Source organism: Lepidochelys kempii, chromosome 1 (genome assembly GCF_965140265.1).
Source record: "Lepidochelys kempii isolate rLepKem1 chromosome 1, rLepKem1.hap2, whole genome shotgun sequence".
NCBI lineage: Eukaryota > Metazoa > Chordata > Testudines > Cheloniidae > Lepidochelys > Lepidochelys kempii.
Genome location: NC_133256.1, coordinates 244,188,395 through 244,207,490, shown reverse-complemented (window position 1 = coordinate 244,207,490; position 19,096 = coordinate 244,188,395). Strand labels below are relative to the sequence as shown.

General features: G+C 42.8%; 1 protein-coding gene across 9 annotated transcripts in view; it reads right to left on the bottom strand.

Annotated features, from left to right (window-relative positions):
- Positions 1 to 19,096, bottom strand: part of LOC140902160 (uncharacterized) — a 74,904-nt gene that overhangs the window by 51,689 nt on the left and 4,119 nt on the right. For all 9 annotated transcript variants that reach the window (XM_073321922.1, XM_073321969.1, XM_073321950.1 and 6 more), the window contains exons 2-7: positions 18,076 to 18,168; positions 12,946 to 13,046; positions 11,334 to 11,520; positions 10,127 to 10,555; positions 7,610 to 7,662; positions 6,313 to 6,452 (exon numbers count right to left, since the gene is read on the bottom strand). In XM_073321922.1, coding sequence (XP_073178023.1) covers positions 6,313 to 6,452; positions 7,610 to 7,662; positions 10,127 to 10,555; positions 11,334 to 11,520; positions 12,946 to 13,046; positions 18,076 to 18,085 — 920 coding nt within the window. In that variant the 5' untranslated portion in view covers positions 18,086 to 18,168. The remainder of the gene's footprint in view (positions 1 to 6,312; positions 6,453 to 7,609; positions 7,663 to 10,126; positions 10,556 to 11,333; positions 11,521 to 12,945; positions 13,047 to 18,075; positions 18,169 to 19,096) is intronic.

Genomic DNA, 19,096 nt, shown 5'->3' with positions numbered 1-19,096 from the left:
CTTTCAGCTCTATTTGTTGATATAGAACATATAAGCTACATAGTCCATCATCATACTCTTTGATTTGCCTTTGATGAGGGGTAGGCATTGAAGGCAGGCAATTCTGACTGCCCTGAGTTCCAACAAGTTGATATGAAGACCAGTTTCCTGAGGTGACCAGGTGCCCTGAGTTGTGACCTGCTTCCTGGGAGAGGAGGAAGTGCTCCCCACACTAACAGCGAGGCATCCATTCTCACAGTTACTGTTGGAGCTTGGATGCCCGTGCAGACACTGCGTGATCTTTCCAGTAATCCAGGGAGTTCTTCACCTTGAAAAGAACTGTAACCAGTTTGTCCAAGCTGTTACTGGCAGAGTAATAGGTCCTCCTGAACCAGCCCTTGATAGCAGCAAAGACATAGGCCTGGTCTCCACTACACAGTTTAGATTGACATTAGCTGCCTTACGTCAACCTAATTATGTCAGTGTATACACTTCAGCCTTGCTCCCACCAATGTAAGGGCTTGTCTACACTACCGCACGGGGTCAATCTAAGATACACAACTTCCACTACGTGAATTGTGTAGCCGAAGTCGATGTACTTAGATCTACTTACCGCCGTGTCTTCACTGTGGTAAGTTGACAGTTGACGCTCTCCCATTGACTCCGCTTGAGCTTCTCGTTCTGGTGGAGTCCTGGAGTTGACGGGAGAGTGCTTAGCAGTCAATGTATCGCGTCTAGACGCGATAAATCGACCCCCGCTGGATTGATTGCTGCCCGCCAATCCGGCGGGTAGTGTAGACAAACCCTAAGTGCCCTACTACACCGACATAATAACTCCACCTCCAAGAGAGGTGCGGTTATGTCGTTGTTGTTAGGGCGACACAGTGTCTGTGTAGATAGTAGGAGCTGTGAAATTGACAAGAAAGCTGGGCAGCTAGAGCCCAGCTGCCCTCTGCTCTCCTGGAGAGCTGGGCAGCTAGACCCCACTCCCAGCTGGGAACATTGGCTGTCTTGTCAATTTCGTGGCTCTGAGAAATTGACAAGGCTGCCCAGCTCCCAGCAGGGAGCGGAGGGGGGAGAAGCTGAGGCAGCTGGACCCTGCTCTCTGGGGACAAGAAGCTCCAGATAGCTTCCCCCTTGCTCCTGGCAGGGAATGGGGAGGTGAGAACCCCAGGGCAGCTTCCCCCCCCACAGTGGGGAAAGGGGAGGTGAGACGCTCTGGGCGGCTTCCCTCACTCCCAGCGGGGAACAGGGAGGCAAGAGAAGGCAACGCATCAGGAGCTTCTGGCAGGGAGCTGCCTGTTGAGCTGAGACACTTGGCTCTCATCTCCCCACACTGCCCCTCTTAGGTCAGTGAAAGTGGTCCTGGTGAGCACACACACCACCAACCCAAGGAGGGTAGTGTGGACATGCACCACTGCAGTAATTACTGTGGTGGTTGTAAGTCAACTTAACATAGGTCAACTTATGTTTCTAGTGTAGACATGCCCATATTCTTGCATGCTTGATCCTAAAGGTGCAAGCTGCCATATGACTCAGGAGCTCCTAACAGTTCCTTACAGTAGTATGGGGACTTCCTTGAATTGTCCCGACCAGATTCGACAAAGTTATGAATCTGTCTGTGAAAAGGGAGGCCCTGGCTGCCAATGAATCCCAATATGCCCCTATGAATTGTATTCTCTGTGCAGGGACTAACTTGGACTTCTTTAGGTATAGCTGGAGACCCAACTCCTGGAAGAGGAAAAGAGCTGTTTGGGTGGAAGTTAGTATTGCTTTGTAAGATCAGTCCTTGAGCAGCCAGTTGTCAAGCTACAAGAAAATTCAAGAAGATTAAAGTTGCTTCTCACTGAAGGTTAGCAGCCACTACCACTAAAACCTCTGAGAACACCCTTGAGGCCAAAGAGAGGCCAAAGGGAAGTACTCTGTATTGAAAAGGATCCTGGCCTATGGTGCACCACAGATATGTCCTATGTGCAGGATGTATTGCTATATGAAAATAGGCCTCCTGTAGGTTGAGGGCTGAAAACTAATCTCCTGCCTCTAGAGAAGGAATTATAGATGCCAGAGTCACCATCTGGAACTTCTGAGATTTTACAAATTTGTTCAGTTGTCTTAAATCTAAGGTCGCTCTCCACCTTCCATCCTTCTTTGGCACGAGAAAATACTTTGAGTAAAACTCTTTCCCCCTGTGAGGGGATGGATGGGACTGATTCTATTGCTCCTAATCAAAAGAGGGAGTGTACTTCTTCACTCAGTATTCTCTTATGAGAGGAGTCCCTGAAGAGGAACAGGGAAGGGGGGTTGGGTGAGACCTACAGTGGATGGTGTAGCCCAATGTTATAACCTCTCTGACCCACTTGCTTGTTGTAATATGCTGCCAAGCCTATTAGAAATGGGAAAGCAGTCTCCAAAAGTGGGAAGGTAGGCAAAAGGTTGCAGCTTGCAAACTAGAGCTGAGGGAGGAGTTGAGCCGTCAACTGAACTGTCAAAATTGCTGTTTTGATGATGACTGGGTGCTAGCTGAAGGTGGGACGCTCTTTTCTGCTGAAATCTGTCTTTTTCTTGCAGGTTCGGTAGTTATGTGAAAACCAGAGAACTGAGCTGGCACAATCTCTGGGCAGTTTGAGACCTGCTAAATCTCCTCTTGTTTGGAGGGGTGTATACACCCAGAGATCTCAACGTGGGCCTGGAGTCCTTCAGCATGTGCAATGACTCATCTGTAGTTCCTGAGAAAAGTTTCTGACCATCAAATGGGATGTCCTCAACTGTATTCTGAGCCTCTCTCAGGAATCCTGACAACTGGAGCCATGATGCCCTGTGCATGTCAGCGCCTATGGAGATGGATCTAGCAGCAGCGTCTGTGGCATCCAAGGATGCTTGGAGAGAGGTTCTGGGTAATAACTGACACTCCTCAATGATGGCCTGGACATGTTCTCTATGCTCCTGTGGAAGATGTTTAATAAAGGATGTGAACTTGTAATTCGTATAGTCACAGTTGGCTATGATCGCCTGATAATTTGTGATCCAAAATTGGAGGGTTGCGGATCATTAGGCCTTCCATCCAAAAAGGTTTAACCTTTTATGGCCCTTGTTATGAGAAGTAGATCTGGAATAATGCTGTCTACTTTGCTCATTTACAGCATCCACCATCAGGAAATAGGGTTGGGATAGGAAAACTAAAATTCTGAGTCCCTGAGAGGGAAGATAATATTTCTTATCCACCCATTTACAAGTTGATGATTTGGTGGCAGGAGTTTGCTACACAGTCTTTGCTGGATGCAGGAGCACTTCATTAACGTGTAGCGCAACCCAAGTGGATGTCACCGACTGCAAAATGTCCAGGAGCTTGTAATGTGAGCCTTTAATCTCCTCAAGAGATGTCTGGAGGGTGTCTGCCACCCCCTTCACAAGGTCTTGGAATTGACAAAAATCATTGGCTATCAATGGTGTGCAGGCATTACTGCCTCCTCCAGAGATGCAGACAAAATAGAGGCTTAAGGAACCTCTCTGTCTGCCCTAACTTCCTGTTCCTCAAAGGTCTCCTTACGTTGGGGGTTTGGTGCTGGAGACTATGTGACCCTAATTTCCTGGTGCAGTGGAGCTGGAGATCTGGCAAATTGCAGCTAATGTGCTGCCCAAGGATCCCAGTATGCCACTGGGGAGGCCCATGCTGGAGAGCAGGTGATACCCAAGACTGAGCCCACTATCCCTAACGTCAAAGCATGGGTTTCTTTAGTGATGTGAAATGGAACCCCACGCTGATAAGGAGGCAACTGATTGAATGTCTCTTTCATCCTCCTCATTGTCCTCCAAAGGGGGGGGCCCAGTAGAAAAGGGTGGAGAATCCTGCAGTACCAGGAAGCACCAGTAATGTGGAGATTGGGGTCTCAGTACTGAGAGTTGTTCGGTACCCATAAGCAATGGAGACTCTGACTCATCAAACACTTACAAGTCCCTGGAGTAATGGCATTCCTGTGGTACTGACTGGGTTAGCAATGATACAGCAGTTGACTAGGCAGTATCATTGGTTTGGAACCCACAGGTGTCGGGGCTGAAGGTATATGCTTTGATGTTGTCAGTACCAATGTGGAAAGGCACCACTGGTAAGTCTGAAATAGATGGTCCCAATCTTGAGGCGGATGGTACCGGGGTTCTGCCAGTGCCATGTTTCTCCAAAGTGTTCCACAATCTGATACCGGAAGAAGTCTTTAGCCTCCATGGGACTGAGTCAAAGGTTAAAGCCTCTGACACTGTAAAACCTGGCAGGAGATTGGGACTTCTTGAGAGCTGCTCCTTGTGATGAGAGACTGAGTGCCTCTTCTTCAGTGCATTCCTTGAGTCCTCTGAGCTCCTCCCCTTCTTAGACAAGACCTTAGCCAAAGTCAAAAGGATACTGGATCCGTCTGGAGATAAATGTGTGGGACGGGAGTATCCTGACCTAATTCAAAGGGACTGCTCCATCAGCAGCCGCTTCAGTTTGGTCTCCTGATTCTTCCAAGCTCTAGATTTTAGAACCAGGCAAAAGTTACACTTTTGGGAGATGTGAGTTCTGGGCACCACATTTCAGAAAAGATGTGGACAAATTGGAGAAAGTCCAGAGAAGAGCAATAAAAAGGATTAAAGGTCTAGAAAACATGACCTAAGAAGGAAGATTGAAAAAATTGGGTTTGTATAGTCTGGAGAAGAGAAGACTGAGAGGGGACATGTAACAGTGTTCAAGTACATAAAAGGCTATTATAAGAAGGAGGGAGAAAAATTATTCTCCTTAATCCCTGAGGATAGAACAAGAAGAAATGGGCTTAAATTGCAGCAAGAGCAGTTTAGGTTGGACATGAGGAAAAACTTCCTGTCAGGGTGGTTAAGGACTGGAATAAATTGCCTAGGGAGGTTGTGGAATCTCCATCATGGGAGATGTTTAAAAGCAGGTTAGACAAACAACTGTCAGGGATGGTCTAGATAATACTTAGTCCTGCCATGAGTGCAGGGGACTGGACTAGATGACCTCTTGAGGTCCCCTTCCAGTCCTACGATTCTCTGTCTATAGTGTTGGAATCTCCTAAACTACAGATACATGTAGAGTGGCTGTCGCTGATCTCGATAGCCTCCCGATGAGAGAGGCAGAGTTTGAAACATGGGGAGCCAAGCATGCCCAGTCAGGCCAAATAATCTCCCCAGAAAAAGTGGGAGAGAAAAAGGAGGAGAGGAAAAACTGAAACCTCTCACAACTATCTAACTACTTCCATACTAGCAACAACTAATACTAATTGGAAACACTAAACTAACTAAATAACTACAAAACACGCTGAGGCACACATGAGGCAGACATACTAGAGCTCCTTCTCAAGCCAAGGTGATAGAGAAGGAACCAAGGTGATAGAGAAGGAACTGAGGGTGGTTCACCCACGCAGCCCTATATACCTTTGCAGCATAGCACAAGATTGTATAGAGTGTACGCATGGGCTGAACGGACACTCCTAACGGAAAATTACCTATCAAGAGCAGGAGTGGCACATGCACACCTGAAGTGGAACACCTATAGAGACGCTACTCAAAGAAGAAGTGTCTGTTTTGAAGGGCAGGAGAGTTCTGGAATTCTAGTGTATCTGAACCTCAGCTAGCCTTAATCTGCTCCGAACACAGCTGCCTGCCTATTGCTAAGGCAGCAGCAATGCCAGCCAAAGCATCTTCTCTCCTTCTTCTCCAGTACCACAGTTAAGTGCCTGCACAGGGAATAGTGCCATTTGCTTGTTGCTAAGCAATGGAAGCAGAGCATTTTCATCCCAAAATGGCCAGTCTCTGCTATCAACAAAGTCGATAGTACCAGTGCTGCCCTCATCAGCTCCCCACACATACAGATGTAAATAATTCACCAGCCACTACCATTGTCACCAGAATCCTCAAGTCAATCCACCTCCCACTACTATTGCTGTTCTAAGGATCAGCTGATGCTGCCAGGTAAATCTTTCAAAAGGTGTTTGGAGCTTCATGTTGTGGGGAGGAGGTAGGCATGTTGGGTAACTATTCCTGAAGAGTGGAACAGTGTTATGGTGAAAAATTTGTGAAAAAGCCTTTGTTAAAATTTTGACAGCATATTACTGTGCCCAGAAGTGTAGAATATTAGTAGTCCTAGGGGGAGATAAATTACTGGGCAGATATCAGGTGAGGTGATCAAAGGTGCATGCTGAATGCAATTTATATCACGGCTCCACAATTAATCACATGGATATTACAACTGCATTGATATATAGTATCATAAGGAATTTATGTAAAACCACTGAATTATTTTTAAACAAATAATAATACAATAATAATAAATAAAATAATAATAATAACCTGAATAGTAGAGCATTTGCTTCAGCATGGATAAGGACTGGTCCTTTTGCTGTTCCTGACTCTTTTTTGATGTTTCTACCTGCACAAGGCAGGTTTGCAAATATTGCACCAATAGGATATCCATTATAACCTGCCCCAAACTAAGAAAAATAATCAGTAGACCCTAACAGAGCTGTAAGATAACAAGAATGATTAAAAAAAAAGAAAGACACATATCTCTGTAGTTTAAATAAAGATAAATACAAATACATGAAATTGCCTTTTTTTTAGACACACACAATTTCCATTTTGAGAAAAGTTTGTAATATACAATAGTTACATCACTTTTACTTCTCAGGTATTTTTCTACTCAAATACTCAGTCACTGTCTAGTATCAAGACCAATTATTTCTTACATATATACAACAGTCTGAGAGCCCTATAATGAATGCAATATACACTATTTTGTATATTGTTATATACTGCTTCCCAAAGTTTTGAGGCAATTTTTCCAATTTACCAGATTAAAATATCTCAACTACACCAGCAAATAACCTTCTCACTCTCACTATCCCATTCAAAACCACTAGCTACTATACATACTTTTTTCCTGCACCCAATGACCTCAAAATTCCTCCACCACCATAATATCTTTCCCTCCCTACCTTAATAATATAGTTAGGGCCAGCTTCTTTGCTGGGCCATGGTGAATCACTTGCCTGGATTTCAATATCATTATTGTTACTGTGTTTATAGTTAAGTGATTAGGAGCTAGCCTTCTGAGGGAAAGGAGGCTGTAAGTGAAATCCAGAATATCAGAGGAAGGAGGTGCCAGGAATTGTTAGCTGCAATTTCACAAAAAGAAGATGTGTTTCTTTAAATGAACTGTACGTGGTGTTCTAGAAACTTTAGGTGTTTTAATAAGAATTTTTAGGTTTTCAAAGAGGTGAGAAAGGTTCAAGGCCAGATTCTGATTCAGTTATCTTGATGTAAAATTAAATCTAGTGTAACTAAGATTAGATTAAAATCTCATCTTCAAGGCCCAATACTAGGGTATGCATTATCACTGTGTTACAGAAGTGGTTGAGAGTGCAGCCAAAAAGCCCTGTGCTCCTATGGGGTACTGTGCCTTATACACTTTACTAAGGGCTAAATACTGAAGGCATTATCTAGTTGTAAGGTAGATACATTAATGTAGCAACGAGCAGCCAGGTAACAGTGGCAAAAGCTGGAAGTACCAGTACTAGTATACTCATTAGTTAATGCACTGGAGAGAGTGAACATTAAAGGAAGTTCATGGAGCATTTGCCATACTTACAAAATATCCATTCTGATTGTATAATATGCAACCCACACCTCGATCTGGATCATCTTTTATAAGAAAAAGAGCATTTTATATCACTTTAGTGGTTAGATTTTAAATATTATATTGTGGCTTAAGGTGTCACACTTTAGAATATTGGAACAGAATGTATACGTAGACTGATCTGTCTAAACTATCACAAGTTCCCCTACAGAGCATACACTATATTAATACATTATCTAGATAGCAACATATACACTGTTATTATGGAAAGGCATTATTATAATCAGATACAAAGAAAAGCATATTTCATCACAACACAACAACCCAATGTAAAGTTTTTCCTTGATTAGTAATCTCAAAATATAAACACAATACAAAACACTGAAAATGGAACATAAAATGTTTTATGTACACATTAATTGGGTATGGTGATGAACTCCAAATGCAAGGCCACTTACATACATAGCTTTACCATAAACAAACAATTTTACACACTTTTCCTGGTAAACTACAAATGCAAAAGAAGAATGAGCAATTATAAGTAAAAAGAAAAGGAGTACTTGTGGCACCTTAGAGACTGACCAATTTATTTGAGCATGAGCTTTCGTGAGCTACAGCTCACTCAAGTGAGCTGTAGCTCACGAAAGCTCATGCTCAAATAAATTGGTCAGTCTCTAAGGTGCCACAAGTACTCCTTTTCTTTTTACGAATACAGACTAACACGGCTGTTACTCTGAAACCTGCAATTATAAGTACTTTACCAAAAAATGTGTCTGTGGATAAATATATTAACTGATCATTTTCGTTTGACATTATCACAAGAAAATGCTCAGAGGCCAAAATAATGAAAATAAAAAATATCTAAATATAAAAATTCATACATACACACAATCCAGAGAGTCAGAATTATGGGTGCTGTGTTGTGATGAAATGTGCACTTCTTTGTACTTGATAAAAAAACTTTTATGTTTATTAGGTGGACATTATAAGATTTACTATCATTTCCTTGCTTTTAATTGCTTAGGTTTTATAAATGATATTAGATAAGGACGTGGTTGTCACTTAGTAATCTTCATTGTTTTTAAACAAAGCTTTTTGGGTTTGAAATATGATAGTGTGATTCAAAATAAATTGTTGCAATTTCACTTGCACTCAGTGGTGAGCTGGAGCCGGTGCCAGTTTGCTAGAACCGGTTGTTAAATTTAGAAGCCCTTTTAGAACCAGTTGTTCCGTGAGGGACAACCGGTTCTAAAAGGGCTTCTAAATTTAACAACTGGCCAAAAGTGGCGCCTTAGGCGCCGACTCCGCAGGTGCTCCAGGGCTGGAGCACCCAAGGGAAATATTTGTGGGTGCAGAGCACCCACCGGCAGCTCCCTGCCCCACCCCCGGCCCCAGCTCACCTCTGCTCCGCCTCTGCTTCCTCCCCTGAACACTCCACCCTGCTCTGCTTCTCCGCCCCCGCCAGGCTTCCCGCAAATCAGCTGTTCACGCGGGAAGCCGGGGCGGGCTGAGAAGTTGGCAGCTTCACGCTCAGGCCCAGGGAGGCGGAGAGGAGGTGAACTGAGGCGGGGGGGGGGTGAGGAGGGCTGCCCGCACCGCAGCAAGTAACCCGGGGGGGGGGGGGCCGCAGGGGAACCGCTCCCTGCCCCAGCTCACCTCCGCCACCCTCAGCCTGAGCGCAAAGCCACCACCTGCTTCTCAGCCCTCCCAGGCTTCCTGCCAAACAGCTAATTCACGGGAAGCGGGCGGGGGCGCGGAGAAGCAGAGCGGGGTGGTGCATTCAGAGGCAGAGGTGGCACGGAGGTGAGGTGAGCTGGGGCCGGGCCCAGGGTGGGGAGCTGCCGGTGGGTACTCTGGGCCCACCAAATTTTCCCCATGGGTGCTCCTTTTGATGTGATCAGTGCGGGGAGCGGCCGCTCCCCCGGCTTTCCCACTAGCTACACTCCCGCACCCCTAGGAGCAAGAGGGACCTGCTAGATGCTTCCTGGGAGCTGCCCCAGGTAAGCACCACCAGGACTCCCCACCTCACCCCCACGGCAGGTCCCTCTGGCTCTTAGGGGTGGGTGGGCACCCACTACAGTGGCCCACGAGACCCTCCTGCCCGGTTCTGGGGGCAGTCAGGGGACAGGGGAAGTGGGTGGATGGGGCAGGGGTCCTTGGAGGGGGAGCGTCAAGGAATGCGGGGGGTTGGATGGGGCAGGAGTCCCAGGGGGCAGGGGTGGGTAACAACCCCTCATAGGGTGAGGAGGGAACCAGTTGTTAAGATTTTTGGCAGCTCATCACTGCTTGTACTGATCTGAGTTTAAATCTACTTTGACTCAAATGTAGTACTGGATATGATTTCAATAAACATATCTACTTATTTAAATGAAAAATTATTTATTTAGCTCCTGGGTGAGGAAAGCATGCCAATTCCTTTGTTATCAGCATGAGTTATGAAATATTTGGCTTAGCTCTAACTAAATTTATTAGGAAAAAATACGTTTTCATATTTGTTTGCTATTTTTTCTATATTTTCAGTATACTTACCAGATCTTGCTGCTAAAAGATAACAAAGCTGCAATGCATGTGTGTGCATTTTTTCCACTTCAATCTTTTCTTTTTTTTCAAATTCTCCATGGGGACAATGCAGTAAACTATCAAGGCAACACAATGCATTCTTCATCTGCTCTGCACATATCCTTATATGGCCTTGCATATTAAGCAATGAACTATTTTTTTCCATGTCTTTAGGGACAGCCTCAGCATAATGGGAACTGCATTCTGTGCACTTGTATATTTTGATTCTAGATGAAATCTTAAATACAGTGTCAGAGTCTGTGATTGGTAGAAAAACACTGCTACTTATATTACTTCTGAGAAACATTTGGTCAACTTGCTTGAGATCTTCCTGAACTGCTGAATCTTCCCCTTTTATTTCTGGAGACATTGGCCAGTAATAGACTGAAGAAACTGATCCTAAAGATGAAAATTTAGACTGATTTGTAGTACAATTCAACCAGACAGGATCATTAATGCCTACATTTCTTGATAACAATGGTGGGCCTAATTCTCTATTGCAGTGCAGCCAGTGTGTGAAATGCTGTTGGTGCATTCTAGTGAAGAAAAACTAATGTAGCTGGCCACAGAGAATATCCACACCCCAGTACAGAGGGCTCCTTGGATGCTGTAGAATCACTGTAACAGCTACTATCCCACCCGTCATACCTGAGGCCAGTAGAGAGAGCATGGCTGAGAAAAGGAGCCAGAGCCAGGTTAGCCTTACACCCAGCTATTCTAACTTTTGCTAGGGGCTGGTCTGGTGCCCAGACAGCTCAGTAGTGGGAGGGCATAAAAGCAAGCTTTGCACCATCAACTTGAGCTGTAGCATGTGGCCCTTGGGGACAGGGGAGCCGAAAACTGAGTGTTATATACTTTTGGACCTGCTTCATAAGTGGATCCTGACACAAACTCACACTACATGACTTGAGAACTACAATTTATGACCCTAGCCTGCAAATCCTTTCCAGGCAAATAGTTTCACTGATTTCAAAGGGACTACTTACATGAATAAAGGACCACTTGTGAGAGTCAGGATTTGCAGGACAGAGTTCCATAAGATAACATGATTTTTTCATACCCGATATTCAGTACGGGCTTATTTCTGATCTCCTTACCCAAAAAAAAAAAAAAAAAAGAAAAAGAAAAAGAAAAAAACCTCCCATTGACTTCAAGGGTTGGTCAGTTTATTATTTACCTTGAATGAGAAATGTAGTACAGATGGAGCAGGGTTTCCTGGACAAATACACAGTGCAGTTACTCAAAGAACAGGGAACGTTCAGCATGACATGTTGCACAGCATGTAAGTTTTCTCTGGAGCAGCTCATTGCTACCACTTTGTGTATTTTGTCTGACTCACACACAACAATCCCAGTTTTATTGAACTGAAAGAAAACATTGTGACTTACTATTTGTCTGCAAATTTTATTTTACAAACACCTACGTTTTAAAAAGCAGCTTCAATGTATTACAGATTTGGCCACACTGTATATAAGTACATTGATTCTTGAGTCCTAATAACCTTTGGCTCTTAATTTGTCTTTCTGCTTTATCAGCCCTATGCATATTTATTTACTTGTTCATTATTCTTATTAATTCACTATCTTTATATGCGTATGCTGTTTCTGAATGGACCCAATCAGTCTCCCTTTGAAGTCACTGATGAAACTCCAAGTGACCTTAAGCAAGCAAAATCAACCCATAGTTTTCTAAAACACCCTCAAGTGAAATTTATGAGCAAGAAAAAGGAACCGTGACTTTGTGAGGGGTCTAAATCATTTCTATCAGGATCTTTTGTCAGCATTACATTAGCTGTGATGGATACAGTAAGGCAGAGAAACATCAGTGCTACTGATTAGATTGCAAGCTTTTTGGATGAGAAACTATGTCCACGTATAAGGGAGCTAGATAGGTTAATCAATGGCTATCTTCCATGAATCTATCAGCCAGGATGGGCAGGAATGGTGTCCCTATCCTCTGTTTGCCACAAACTGGGGGTGGGTGACAGGGCATGGATCACTTGATGATAACCTGTCTGTTCATTCCCTTTTGGGCACCTGCCATTGGCCACTGTCAGAGGACAGGATACTGGGCTTGATGGACCTTTGGTCTGACCCAGTAAGGCCATTCTTATGTTCTTATGTTTATACAGTGCCCAGCACAATAAAGACCTAATCCTTCTGGGTGGCTTTGGATTCAAATAATAGATGATATTATCTGACAAAGCATTCTTATGAAGTTAGTGTATAACTTAAGCTCAAAGATCTTCTCTGTGGAGGCAGTAACTGGAATAATCTACACTAGGGGGTTTCACATGTTATTCAATTATCTTAAAGAACAGTAGTTAATCTGGCCCATTATGCACAGGAAGGATGGAAAGTGATCAATAATATTTAATACATAAAATGTTTTACATTTTAAAATCTCTATACAGTATGAACAAATCTCCAAAGCACCCCGGCAAGTAAGCTTTACGATCCCCATTTAACAGATAGGAAAACTAAAACAGAAGACTTGTATACACTAGCCTTTTCCAGAAATCTCCTACCACTGTACTACCTACCATTAGGTATGTTAAGCATTATGGTATATTGATATGATATAGTGCCTGTGAATGATCACATCTCAGCTGTTATCTAATTAGGGAACTGAGCTCTTTATGTAACTGTTCATCTGCTTGCCGACTGAAAACTAAATGGTATTGATTACTGTTGGTACCTATTAATTGATATTATCAGTGATTTTAAAGATTCATCCCCTTTTACTGGAAAGAAACACCTCTTTGCAGTGACATCTCTCTCATTGCATACCTTTTCAGATGGATTAACACACATTGGAGATTTCTCCATATGAAGGGCTAGAAACATACACATGTCTTTTTTATTTCCTAAACGTGTGGCAATCTTGTAACCTACATAGTTTCAAAGAAAGAAAAAGACATATTCAATAGACATATTCAAAAAGAGCCCCAATCTATGTTGTTAAAAACATTGTCAACTGTTGTAATGCAGGTAATTTACTGAGCATCTATCATGAAAAAAAACATTTGGGGTGAAAACTTGGCACCACTGAAGTAAATGGGGCTAAAATTTAACCTTTGGGCACCTTTTAACTATGAGGACAGTTAATCTCTGGAACAGGCTTCTGTGACGCTGGCAGACCGGTGCCAGCTCTTGCCAAGGCCCCTAGACATCACTGAACACTGACAAATGCATAGCTGGAAACCAGTCTGACTCACCTGTGTGTTACCATTGTTACAAGAGATGTTAAAGTTATAAGAACGTATTTAGTGGAATGCTTGTGAGTTGCTGCGTGCATTAATCTCAATCTCAATCTTGTTAATATCTGTGTCCCTTGTTATAAGGTAATATGGAAGTGTTTGCTTTGTACTACGAAAGTGTTTGCTATGAAACTGAAAACCCCCACAGTCAGGAGAGAAGAATTACCAAGCGTGCAATACTAGTTCACCGGAAGAGGTGTCATTTCCTCTCCAACAAAACAAGGCCTATAGACACCAGACAAATTGTGGAACACCAATGGATGAATGACTTTGTTGATTGCTTCACCACACCCAGGAAGCGGATACATGCACAAACCCTCCTCCCATCACAGCTTGAATGCTGGGGTAAGGGAATAAAAATCTCTGTTAAGGAGAAATTGTTATCACTATGCTGCTTGGAATTTGGAGAGGGCAGTAATTCTAATAAACAAGGGATTCCCCCAGCTGCGTAGCTTGGGTTAGTCCTAAAGGACATATTAAGCTTGCACATTACAGCAACTACTATTATATTTTGAAACCGAAGACAGTAACTCATTTGTGTATGTATGTTTAACTGCTTTAACCTTGTAGACCAGTGTTTCTCAAACTGGGGCCCACAGACCTCTGGGGGGTCCCCGAGGGTACCCCAGGAAGTCTGCAGGCCCCGCTGATCAACTCAACTCCTCCCCCTCCCTCCCAGTGCCTCCTGCATGCTAAAAGTCTGGTGGCACAGCAGGGCTAAGGCAGGCTTCCTACCTGTCCTGGCTCCGCACCAGTCCTGGAAGAAGCTGACACGTCTCTGGGGTGGAAGAGGAGGAGGGGGTCTCCGTGCACTGTCCCCATCCCAAGCACTGACTTCCTAGCTCCCACTGGCTGGGAACTATGGCCAATGGGAGCTGCAGAGGCAGTGTCTGCTGACAGGGGCAGCGCACGGAGACCCCCTGGCTTCCCCGCCTAGGAACCGCTGCCAGACGGATATGCAGGTTGCTTTTGGGGCTGCCCAAGGTAAGTACTGCCTGGCCGGAGCCCGCACCCTGTACCCAAACTCCCTCCCAGAGCCCATACCACCACCCCCCCACACCCAAACTTCCTCCCAGAGCCTAGAGCCCACATCCCCTCTGTGAAGTTATCTGATTAAAATATAACCATGTAGATTATTGTTGCTACCACTGTTATATAATTGCAACAAATATTGTACAAAGGTTGTCAAGTAAGGTGTCTATGGAAAGGTTATGATTTGCTGAATATGATTTTGCTATTTGTATGCATGTACCATTATTGTATTTAAAGTTATGAGTATTGGCTTTATATCTGGATTTCAAATATGCTTGCTCCTGTGGCAATGCCCACAAGGTATTTAGCCTGTACATCTTGAAGAGACTATTCAAGTTAAGTGGCCCATCAAAATAACACTTAGCTCACAATGGAAGACGCATATTTACTCTTAACAGAATTTCCTACTATGACTAAGCGAAATCATGCCTAGACATGTGACTTGCTCATGTGACTCCAAACTCCATCTTTTACCTGTAATTCTCCACTAGCTGGCCTGATGTCTTTGTTTGAAACAATGGATTTCCCTCCACATGGCAGAAGCTATAAAAGGTGCTGGAAACATCTCAATTTTGCCTCTTTCCTACTCAAACCTATGGCCTATGAATTTATACTAATGGGAGCATTCTAACCAAGGGGCTGAGGCCCTTCCAATGATTTGGAAGCAACCAGAGACTTAACAAGTCCACAGTTTATTCCATCACTGCTACAAGCCTGAACCAAGGACTTTGCAATTGCTGTATGTATTTGATTCCTTTAACCAATTTTAACTCTTACCTTTCTTTCTTTTTATAAATAAACCTTTAGATTTTAGATACTAAATGATTAGCAACAGCTTGATTATTGGGTTATATCTGAGTGATATATTGACCTGGGTACGTGGCTGGTCCTTTAGGATCAGAAGAACACTTTGTTTGATGAAACTGGTTTTAAAGAACCACGCATCTTTAAGTCTATTGTCTGGATATTGAATCCAGGACTGGAATGCCTAAAAAACTGCTTTTCTGACGTATTAGTCAGTGTGGTGAAACAGAAGTTTACTTGTGTTGCTGATTTGGTATATCAGATACATCTCAAAACTGGTGGTTTGGGATGTATCTGCCATATTTCTCAGCAGTTTGTCCTGAATTTGGTATTCTCAGTTGTGATCCACGAAGGCATGCTGATACCCTCCCATACCCCAACTCCCTCCCAGAGCCCACACCCCCTCCTCCACTCCAACCCCCTGCCTGGTGAAAGTGAGTGAGAGTGGGGGAGAGCCAATGATGGAGAGAGGGGGTATGGAGTGAGAGCGGGCGGGGCCTTGGCGAAGGGGGCAGGGCTGAGCAGGGGGAGGGCTTGGGGGTGCCCAAAATTTTTTAAATCAAAATGGGGGTCCTCAGGTTGCTAAAGTTCGAGAACCGCTGTGGTAGATAACACTCATTTCTTTTCTTAGTTAATAAATCTTTAGTTAGTTTATTACAGGATTAGCTACAAGCTTGCCTTTGGTGAGAGATCTAGGTGCAACTGACCTGGGGTAAGTGACAGGTCCTTTGGAACTGAGAGTAACCTGAATTTTGTTGTGCTTTCTGGTGTATGGGAGCATCTATCACAAAGGCAGGCTTGCCTGGGTGAAAAGATAGACCAGAGTGCCCAAGGGGACTATCTGTGACTCCATGTTAACATTGAATCATAGAACCATAGAGTTAGAAGGGACCACAAAGGGTCAGTCCAGTGGCTCTCAACCTTTCCAAACTACTGTACCCTTTCAGGAGTCTGATTTGTCTTGCATACCCCAAGTTTCACCTCACTTAAAAACTACTTGCCTTATGAAATCAAAAATAAAAATACAAAGGTGTCACAGCTCACTATTACTGAAAAATTGCTTACTTTCTTATTTTAACATATAATTATAAAATGAATTGCAATATATTGTGCTTACATTTCAATGTATAGTATATAGAGCAATACAAACAATAATTGTCTGTATGAAATTTTACTTTGTGCTGACTTCGCTAGTCCTTTTTATGTAGCCTGTTGTAAAACTAGGCAAATATCCAGATGAGTTGATGTGCCCTCTGGAAGACCTCTGCGTACCCCAGGGGTAAACGTATCCCTGGTTGAAAACCACTGATCTAGTCTTACCATGTTAGGGCTATTATAGTGCTTGTGGAGTTCACACTTGTTACTTGGTTTGTGAAATCTAAGTATAGAACATACAACCAATTTGGGGATTGTAGGCCTGCTTCTTGACAGTCTTCCCTGAGGTTGGCACCCATGTTCATGAACCACTCCGGGTAGCCTGAGAATTTCTAAGGAAGGCTGTGTAATCCACTATTGGAGGTTTTTAAGAACAGGCTGGACACAACTCCTCTCAGGGATGGTCTAGGTTTATTTGGTCCTGCCTCAGCACAGGAAGCTGGACTTGCTGACCCTTCCAGGTTTTTTGTTTTGTTTTGTTTTGGAGTTCTTTGGTTTTACAGATGTATGCAAAAAACAAACACACAGCATAAACAAAGCCTCCAGCTTTCTTCACTGCTCACCAACCAGCCTATACATTGGATGAGGCGGGGTCTTACAGAAAAAATATTGGGCCAGATCCTCAACTGATGTAAATTGGCATAGCTCCATTGCTGAATTCTGAGTACTTCACATTACAACCTTTACGTTATTTGTAACAATTTTTATATGGAATTTCTTATATTTACCAAAACATCAATAATCCATTATGTGGTACAATTTGCTAGATATAGAATGCTCTGTTCTGCACAAGATTGATACTCACTCCACTACATCAGTTTTACCCGTTTAACTTTACAGACCAGACTGTAGTTACACTGGATAAGACCACTGTAACAGAGTAGGGAATCAAGTCCAAGATGTGCAACCTTGCCTCAGCTGATGCCCAGTCACAACACTGTTGAAGTCTTTCAGATGACTTCAACAGATGTTGGATTGAGTCTTAAGTAAGTGCAATTCTGAGTACTGAGGTACACACGCCAGATATAATAAAGAATTTAAAGAAAGATAAGGATTAGTGATTTAGTTTTGTTCACACAAGAGCAAGTGATTAAAAACTTATTTTCTATTCCACCCACTTTTTCCTTTAAATTACATTGGAAATTGATTCTTACAAATATTCCACATCTTTCATCAAACTTACCAATGGTACCTATCACTTTGTTCGTTAACTGCATAGTTCTCAGGCCTCGTGGACTATCTTTTGTTTATCATATTTTACCCATTTTAAGACCCCATATTGTGTACATTGCTTTATAAATAGTAAGGCCCCAGTCTTCTACTAAGAATCGTGTAGGCCTTGACCTGTGGGTCCCTTCCCATGAGGTTGTACATCCCTACTATTATTTCCTCTGCAGCCACCATTCATAGGTGGGCAGCAAGAAGAAGTAATTGTGATCCTGATCTACGATTGGAGCCCCTAGGTGCTACCACAATACAAATAAACAAACAATAAAATAATAATAATAGACCTGGGCTGCCACAAATGTCCTGCACATCCATAAGCAGCTGGGATCTGCACATCAGATCTACTAGGAAGAGCCCAATTGTCAAATGTGTAAATATGTTTAACTGGGTACCAGTTTCTTCTATTAATCAGCTCAAAATGTAAGCCAAGAGAAATACAAACCCCGTTCCATGTCTGACTGTAAAAGTCTCTTCCTTTGGAAAATATTTAACAATTTCTTCCTTCCGTCCTTCCTCTTTCTTTCATCTGATATCACTGTGGTAAAGAAAGATTATATCATTATGTCCAGAATCAAAATCATACATATATGAAAAAATATAATTTCATTGTGCTTATAAATGTGTTCTAAAACAGCATAATAAACGCTTTTCCTCCATATGAATGAAAGGTACATGAACAGAAAATTTTGACATGTAATATCACAGCCTCATACTGTTCGCCAGCAAAATAAACTTTCAAAAAAATAAGAGAATTGAGCCCTTCCTTGTAATTGGATTAATTCAAGTATACTGCATCCGATGAAGTGGATTGTAGCCCACGAAAGCTTATGCTTAAATAAATTTGTTAGTCTCTAAGGTGCCACAAGTACTCGGATACAGACTAACACGGCTGCTACTCTGAAAAATAACATTGATGTTTCAACTTCTCACAAAGCAGATGAAACACATTCAATAAATATTGCACCATCATTTTGGTGTGTCGTCTCCATTTTCTTCTGTGTAATTAACACCGATTTCTACTTTTTTTTAAAAGGAATTGTTAACTATTGGTGACTGAAAGAAACTTTATTTTGTATATTCTAAACATCTAAATAAAAAGCCATTTAATATCAGAGTAAATTTATGCTTTTCTTACCTGTTTCTCTATTACTAAGAGCATTTGCTTCACAGACATTTAAAAGGCTTTTAAAGAGCAGAAGTGAAACTTAAAAACTACTTTCAGTTCATTTATTTGTCGTGATCACAAACTATTTCCTGATGATGTTGTAATAGGTCAATCCTATTTCATAATGCTGTGTGTACTATGTGAAGGGGCAAGGCCAGATGGCTATCAGAAAGTAGCAAGAAACAGGTATATTAGCCCCAGGCTAAACAAATCCCTGTTACCATAGTAATCAAATGGCAGTTGCTCCAGGTTAATCAAGACACCTGGGGCCAATTAAGATCCTTCCAGAAAACAGTGG